Source organism: Macrobrachium rosenbergii, chromosome 46 (genome assembly GCF_040412425.1).
Source record: "Macrobrachium rosenbergii isolate ZJJX-2024 chromosome 46, ASM4041242v1, whole genome shotgun sequence".
Lineage (NCBI taxonomy): Eukaryota > Metazoa > Arthropoda > Malacostraca > Decapoda > Palaemonidae > Macrobrachium > Macrobrachium rosenbergii.
Genome location: NC_089786.1, coordinates 1148509 through 1157500, shown reverse-complemented (window position 1 = coordinate 1157500; position 8992 = coordinate 1148509). Strand labels below are relative to the sequence as shown.

Below are 8992 nucleotides of genomic sequence, written 5' to 3'. Positions count from 1 at the left end.
GCAGCCACCAGGACCCGCCTCGTGAGTATCAAGAACCTCCTGGGGCAACGCAAAGACGATACCATCCCCTCGAGGCCGTCAGTCTAATCCCTATCGAACCACAACCACATTGCAGCCACCAGGACCCGCCTCGTGAGTATCAAGAACCTCCTTTGGCAACGCAAAGACGATACCATCCCCTCGAGGCCGTCAGTCTAATCCCTATCGAACCACAACCACATTGCAGCCACCAGGATCCACCTGGTGAGTCTCAAGAACCTCCTGGGACAACCCAAAGACGATACCATCCCCTCGAGGCCGTCAGTCTAATCCCTGTCGACCCACAACCACATTGCAGCCACCAGGATCCGCCTCGTGAGTCTCAAGAACCTCCCGAGGCAACACGAAGACGATACCATCCCCTCGACGCCGTCAGTCTAATCCCTATCGACCCACAACCACATTGCAGCCACCAGGATCCGCCTCGTGAGTCTCAGGAACCTCCTGGGGCAAAGCAAAGACGATACCATCCCCTCGAGGCCGTCAGTCTAATCCCTATCGACCCACAACCACATTGCAGCCACCAGGATCCGCCTCGTGAGTCTCAGGAACCTCCTGGGGCAACGCAAAGACGATACCATCCCCTCGAGCCCGTCAATCTAATCCCTATCGACCCACAACCACATTGCAGCCACCAGGATTCGCCTCGTGAGTCTCAAGAACCTCCTGGGGCAACGCAAAGACGATACCATCCCCTCAAGGCCGTCAGTCTAATCCCTATTGACCCACAACCACATTGCAGCCACCAGGATCCGCCTCGTGAGTCTCAGGAACCTCCTGGGGCAACGCAAAGACAATACCATCCTCGAGGCCGTCAGTCTAATCCCTATCGACCCACAACCACATTGCAGCCACCAGGATCCGCCTCGTGAGTCTCAGGAACCTCCTGGGGCAACGCAAAGACGATACCATCCTCGAGGCCGTCAGTCTAATCCCTATCGACCCACAACCACATTGCAGCCACCAGGATTCGCCTCGTGAGTCTCAAAAACCTCCTGGGGCAACGCAAAGACGATACCATCCCCTCGAGGCCGTCAGTCTAATCCCTATCGACCCACAACCACATTGCAGCCACCAGGATCCGCCTCGTGAGTCTCAGGAACCTCCTGGGGCAATGCAAAGACGATACCATCCCCTCGAGGCCGTCAGTCTAATCCCTATCGACCCAAAACCACATTGCAGCCACCAGGATCCGCCTCGTGAGTCTCAGGAACCTCCTGGGGCAACGCAAAGACGATACCATCCCCTCGAGGCCGTCAGTCTAATCCCTATCGACCCACAACCACATTGCAGCCACCAGGATTCGCCTCGTGAGTCTCAAGAACCTCCTGGGGCAATGCAAAGACGATACCATCCCCTCGAGGCCGTCAGTCTAATCCCTATCGACCCACAACCACATTGCAGCCACCAGGATCCGCCTCGTGAGTCTCAGGAACCTCCTGGGGCAACGCAAAGACGATACCATCCCCTCGAGGCCGTCAGTCTAATCCCTATCGACCCACAACCACATTGCAGCCACCAGGATTCGCCTCGTGAGTCTCAAGAACCTCCTGGGCAACGCAAAGACGATACCATCCTCGAGGCCGTCAGTCTAATCCCTATCAACCCACAACCACATTGCAGCCACCAAGATCCGCCTCGTGAGTCTCAGGAACCTCCTGGGGCAACGCAAAGACGATACCATCCCCTCGACGCCGTCAGTCTAATCTCTATCGACCCACAACCACATTGCAGCCACCAGGATCCGCCTCGTGAGTCTCGGGAACCTCCTGGGGCAACGCAAAGACGATACCATCCCCTCGAAGCCGTCAGTCTAATCCCTATCGACCCAAAACCACACTGCAGCCACCAGGATCCGCCTCGTGAGTCTCAGGAACCTCCTGGGGCAACGCAAAGACGATACCATCCCCTCGACGCCGTCAGTCTAATCCCTATCGAACCACAACCACATTGCAGCCACCAGAATCCACCTGGTGAGTCTCAAGAACGCCCTGGGGCAACGCAAAGACGATACCATCCCCTCGAGGCCGTCAGTCTAATCCCTATCGACCCACAACCACATTGCAGCCACCAGGATCCGCCTCGTGAGTCTCAGGAACCTCCTGCAAGACGATACCATCCCCTCGAGGCCGTCAGTCTAATCCCTATCGACCCACAACCACATTGCAGCCACCAGGATCCGCCTCGTGAGTCTCAGGAACCTCCTGGGGCAATGCAAAGACGATACCATCCCCTCGAAGCCGTCAGTCTAATCCCTATCGACCCACAACCACATTGCAGCCACCAGGATCCGCCTCGTGAGTCTCAGGAACCTCCTGGGGCAACGCAAAGACGATACCATCCCCTCGAGGCCGTCAGTCTAATCCCTATTGAACCACAACCACATTGCAGCCACCAGGATCCGCCTCGTGAGTCTCGGGAACCTCCTGGGGCAACACAAAGACGATACCATCCCCTCGAGGCCGTCAGTCTAATCCCTACTGACCCACAACCACATTGCAGTCACCAGGATCCGCCTGGTGAGTTTCAAGAACCTCCTGGGGCAACGAAAAGACGATACCATCCCCTCGAGGCAGTAGGTTCAATCCCTGTCGACCCACAACCACATTGCAGCCACCAGGATCTGCCTGGTGAGTCTCAAGAACCTCTTGGGGAAACACAAAGACGATACCATTCCCTCGAGGCCGTCAGTCTAATCCCTGTCGACCCAAAACCACATTGCAGCCACCAAGATCCGCCTGGTGAGTCTCAAGAACCTCCTCGGGCAACGCAAAGACGATACCATCCCTTTGAGGGCGTCAGTCTAAGCAGTGTCGACCCACAACCACACTGCAGCCACCAAGATCCGCCTCGTGAGTCTCTTGAACCCCCCGGGACAACGCAAAGACGATACCATCCCCTCGAGGCCGTCAGTCTAAGCAGTGTCGACCCACAACCACACTGCAGCCACCAAGATCCGCCTCATGAGTCTCAAGAACCTCCTCGGGCAACGCAAAGACGATACCATCCCTTTGGAGCCATCAGTCTAAACTGTGTCGACCCACAACCACACTGCAGCCACCAAGATCCGGCCAGTGAGTCTCCCCAGCTCCCCCAAGGGGAGCTTCCGAGGCGGAACGCCATCTTCCCCTGGTGGCATTGCGCGAGCGGACTGTCAGACAGCGAGTTCCAGTCCCATTATGTGGCCAGCCGCAGGACGCAGGAGGGAGTTGGGGGGGGGAGGAGGAGGAGGAGGAGGAGGAGGAGGAGAGAAGACACCGTTGCCCCGTTTGCCCTTACGCCAGCTGGAGAAAGTCCGACCTCGCACGGCACGAGCATGTCCATTTGATTGGGCACCCGCTCGTCTGCTCGCGCTGCGGTTTCACGTGTCCGGACGCCCGCTACTTCAGGAAGCACATGCGCTCTCACGCGGACGTGTTGCATTGCTGCGCTCAGTGCCCCTACGCGACCATCTGGAAGGGGTCTCTCGCTAAACACAAGAACATACACGTCACGACCAGGAGGTATGTGTGTGATAAGTGTCCCGCCAGCTTCGACGATAGAGGCGCTTTCACCAGGCACTGTCTTCGTCTGCATCCGTCGTATCGTAAATACTAGAGCTGAGGATCGTACCTGAATTTTTGATATGCCTATCGCGTTCTAATTTATCTCTATTATTAATGTTATTATTGTCTTTATTTCTTAAGGAGAATCGTGTAAATGTAATTTTAACTCAGAATTCTGTACCTGGTAATTCTTAAGTCAATAAGCAGATATTGTATACGTAATAAGTGCCTTTATCTTGAGAGTTACAATCTAGTTCAAGCACTAGAATCATAATAATTGATATCTGTATTTTGGCACATACATATTTCTTAAAGATATGCTTGGGAATCGCCAATATTAATTACTTGTTTTTGTCCATAAATAGGAATATTTATGAGATGGTTTTGAAAAGCTGTGATCAAAGAGCAGTTGATAATCTCCATTTCTGCTGGGACTGTGATGATAAAAATGATTCAAAAGAATAAAAATTATTCTAAAAATGATTCAAAAGGAAGTATGATAACTTATGAATCTGAAGATAAATCAACTATTTTTTCATTCTATTTTTTTGTCCCTGTCACGTTTTTAATTTTTTTTTAATAATAGTGCCTATTAGTTTTAAGAATGTTAAGATTGTTATCTGAAAAGAAAGATAATGAGCGTAAATGTGTTGAACTTTTTAAGGTATTTGCTTGAGGTTATGTGATCTGTAACATAACAGAATAATTGTAAGATTGTGTTATCTTCATAAAATACAGTAAATGTGATTGTATTTCTAATGGATAAATTTTTTCACTGAATCTGGCATGTTTATGAAACTGGTTTTTTTGTAATGAATACAGTAAAAAAAATTTTTCTTTGTATCTGTCACTTCCCGATGGTAGTTTGAAAATACACAATAATATACATATCACTCTTAAGGCTTTATGGGTATCTGTCATGAACTAAACAGATCATTTTTAGATTCCATTTTGATGCATGTATACACACACATCAACACACGAATATATACATCTATATATATATATATATATATATATATATATATATATATATATATATATATATATATATATATATATATATATATATATATATATATATATATATTATATATATATATTTATATATATATATTTATATATATATATTTATATATTTATATATTTATATATTTATATATTTATATATTTATATATTTATATATTTATATATATTTATATATTTTATATATTTATAATTTATATATTTATATATTTATATACATATATACATATATACATACACGTACACATGTATACATGTATTCAAGGATTAACAAAGAACCCTTCGATAAACAATAATTTCCCATAAGAGCCTAAAAACGAAGTTGGCTTATAAGAATATCCTCACATTGGAAAAAGACTCAGGGAGAAAGACTATAAAACCTTGATTAAAGACAATCGATACAGATTATACATTAAAAGAAAACTGTATTTTCTCATCCTGGGGAATTATTCCCAGGTGTCCAGTGAAGCATTAATTAGGAATCCATAAACTGGGAGTTTTTCCTCATTCCAGTTTTTAATAATTGGAATATATTGCTAATTATAAACTGGTGATGTCATGCATTTCCATTCTTAACGAATAAAGAATAATCTTGGCCTGATAAAGAATATAATTGAAGGGATGGACTTTTTTTTTTTTACTAATTCTTCTTTCGGTTTGTTTATTTTGAATAGAATAGAATCTAAAATTTGGGCCAAAGGCCAATTGCTGGAACCTATGAGGTCAATCAGCGCTGAAGGGGAAATTGATAGTAAGAAGATTTGCAAGGTGTAACAGGAGGAAAACCTCAAAGCAGTTGCACTAGGAAACATTTTCTAGAGGGTGGAGAGTCAGATGGAAGATAAAGGATATGAACGGAGGTACAGTAAAAGAAATGAGAGAGGTTGCAGCTACGGGCTGAAGGGACGCTGCAATGTTACTGATGTGATATTCTTGGTTTGAGTGACCTTGAAGATACGAATTCTGTTTTATTTGATGAAAGTTAAGGGGACAACTCCTTTCCCTAAACTATTTCATTTGCACGTGCATCTGAGCAGCAGGGACCTTTGTGTCCCTACCTAAAAATAGAATGATTGTATAAAAATTTGGGCCACTTGGCCCGGCAGATGGACCAAGAAAGCCAATTAGAGCCGCCATGGTAACGAAAATAATGGTTAAAACTCTATTGAAAAAAATATGATTAAAAACCTCACACAGCCAAGCAGGTTACCTGTCCCTACCAAAAAATTAAAAATGAATAAAATAATGAGAGTATAAAAACTTGGGACATTTGGCCCGGCAGAGGGACCAAAAGAATCCATTCACCGTCGCCATGGTAACGAAAATAATGAATAAAATTCTATTGAAAAAAAATATGATTAAAAACCTCACATAGCCAAGCAGGTTACCTGTCCCTACCCAAAAAAAATGAAAGTATAAAAATTTGGGCCATTTGGCCAGGCAGAGGGACCAAGGAAGCAATTCACCGTCGCCATGGTAAAGAAAATAATTATCAAAATCAAGTAATGACAGTATGAAAATTTGGGCCATTTGGTCCAGCACAGGGGCCCAAGGAAACATTTAGAGCCGCCACAGTAACGAAAATGATGATTAAAATTCCACTGACAAAAAAATATGATTAAAATCTCACACAGGCAAGCAGGCAACACACACATTAATGCTTATAAAAAAAGCCAGGCCTTTCATTCCCGCCCATTCGTCCATCTCAAAACAACACTTCCAAAGGTCTAATTACCTTCTTTAAGTCAATTCTTCCAACTTCCTTCACTCGTCCCTGGTTTTTACCTTGTTTCCATTTTTTTTAAACTTGATGGAAAGATTCCCCAGTCTTCAAAGCGTTGCTGTTGAGAGCAAAGCGAAGGCATTTTGGGGAAGAGAGTTTTCTTTTTTCGTGCCAGTTTTAACTTTCGCGTTGTCTAAATTATGAATTCGCGAAAAAACAAAGTTAGCACAGCTGCTGGACTTGTTTGAGAGGCATAGGCAGAATATGAAATGAGGAGTATATGATAAAGATAGATAGATAGATAGATAGATAGATAGATAGATAGATAGATAGATAGATAGATAGATAGATAGATAGATAGATAGTAACTAGAGATATTTAGATAGACAGAAGCAGCATGTCGGCAACTTACCGCATACATATCGCAAACATGTCGAAAACAAGTCAATCACAGTTAGTGGAGAACAAACCTTTGCTGAATAATTGCATGAAGCACTGGTGAAAACTACCAATAAGTCGTTGACTTGTATTCAACCTGTATGTGACGCATGTGCAACAACAGTAAAAAGTTACAGTAAATAATGTCATAGACATTATTTATTGTAGTGTGGACACACCGTTATGCATTGAATGAGGCACTGGAAGGATTCCCAGAATCTGGAAGGATTTCCAGAATCCGGAAGGATTTCCAGAATCGGGAAGGAGTCGTCTCAGAATCCAGAAGGGTTTCCAGGCTCTGGAAGGTTTCCAGAATCCGGAAGGATTTCCAGAATATGGAAGGGGGATTTCCAGAATACAGAACGGGTTCTAGATTCTGGAAAGACTTCCAGAATCCAGAAGGATTTCTAGACTCTGGATGGATTTCCAGAATCCAGAAGGATTTCCAGACTCCAGAAGGGTTTCTAGAATCTAGAAGGATTTCCATAATCCAGAGTGATTTCCAAATCCAGAAAGATATTCAGAATCCAAAAAGATTTCCAGAATCCAGAAAGATTTCTAGAATCTGGAAGGATTTCCAGAATCCGGAAGGATTTCCAAACTCCGAAAACAATTCAAGACACCAGAAAGATTTCCAGAAAATGTTAGGATTTCCAGAATCCCGTAGAATTTCCAGAATCCAGAATTCACGAGGCGATTTCATTTCAAATGTAAACCACTGGAATTACTGTTCTTACTTGATCGGCCATCATTCATTGGCTGCCGCAGCCTTTGATGGCAGGGTCACGGCCCTTCTTCGCTCTTCAGCTGCCTTCAATTAGTGTCAGATCGATCGGCGCGTGTTCCAGTTCCCGGGAAACTGGAACAGTTTGAACCTCCAGCTCTCTCTCTTGCTTCTAGTAGCCCGGGTGAGCTATGTAATCTGGATACCTTGCCTTGTGGTAGTTGTGTAATGCCTGCTGTGTAGGTAAGTCAAGAGAATGTGTATATGTGTATGTTTCTGTGTTCGTCAGAACCTTGTTGAAGTTAGTAAGAGGCCATGTGTGGCCCCCTGGACTCGGCCACACCAACTGAGATGCTCCAGTGCCTTGGTGATGACTAGTCAAACGCCAAAGGTCTCTGCGTGATGGCAGTTGGTTTGGCAGAAGGACAACATAAACCATTCGATCCTGCCGAGGTGATTGATTTACACGAGCACCATCAGCAGTAATAATCAATTAAGATATTCAAGTTTACATCCTTAACAATTCCTTCCCTTAATTATTTTAAATCAAGATAAAAAAGTGAAAATCAATTTTACAATTTTAGATAGGCACTTATTTGATTGACAGTATTAGGATTTCATCAGAGTACTGGACGTTCTCAGCAGCTATTGGCTAATCAGTCGTTATTAACACCAACCCCTCTTTCTCTCTCTCTCTCTCTCTCTCTCTCTCTCTCTCTCTCTCTCTCTCTCTCTCTCTCTCTTCCATCCAACCGGTTATTCCAGTCTTGACTGTAGCCCTCCATGGCTGTTTTCTTGTATTAATATTTCCATTAAGAGAGAGAGAGAGAGAGAGAGAGAGAGAGAGAGAGAGAGAGAGAGAGAGAGAGTTCTGTGCCTTCTTGCTCACTGGCAATTATCCAATGTGACCCCTGTATACCTGCTAATAACGCCACTGACCTTTCCCGCGCTGATATCGGCTCACATCTTAATGGCCTCTAAGTGACCTGACCTTTCTTGTGACCTAAGCTTGACCTCTGACTTTCATCAGAATTCGGGTTAACTGTAGGAAATTGTTTATGAAGTTATGTTCTCTTTGTTTGAAACTGGCTTTGGGTGTAATAATAATAATAATAATAATAATAATAATAATAATAATAATAATAATAATAATAATAATAATAATAATAAAATAATAATAATAATAATAATAATAATAATAATAATAATAATAATAAAATAATAATAATAATAATAATAATAATAATAATAATAATAATAATAATAATAATAATAATAATAAGTGAATTGATTTTTGTGAAGTGTTTTTTTATGCTTTCTTTGCCAAAACAGTTTGGGCTGTTGCAGTCAATTGCTGATTAAAAATCAAAATACAGTGATGATTTTATGATTTTCGAGTTGGTATATCACCATCTTATTGAATTGGTGACTTGATTTTTTAAAATTATTTACTTATTTGTCTTGTAAAATCTTCTCACAGCCACACAAATTCCTTC

At 43.5% G+C, this 8992-nt stretch overlaps 2 protein-coding genes across 2 annotated transcripts in view; both read left to right on the top strand.

The window, feature by feature from the left end:
* Positions 1 to 4420, top strand: part of LOC136830142 (uncharacterized) — a 6034-nt gene extending 1614 nt beyond the window's left edge. Inside the window, exon 2 of the mRNA XM_067089343.1 lies at positions 1 to 4420. This exon is cut by the window's left edge and continues 469 nt beyond it. Coding sequence (XP_066945444.1) covers positions 1 to 911 — 911 coding nt within the window. The 3' untranslated portion in view covers positions 912 to 4420.
* On the top strand, positions 1154 to 3367 carry LOC136830095 (uncharacterized). Its single transcript, XM_067089287.1, has one exon. The coding sequence runs from the start codon at positions 1154 to 1156 to the stop codon at positions 3365 to 3367; it is 2214 nt and encodes a 737-aa protein (XP_066945388.1).
* Positions 4421 to 8992: the final 4572 nt, after the last annotated feature.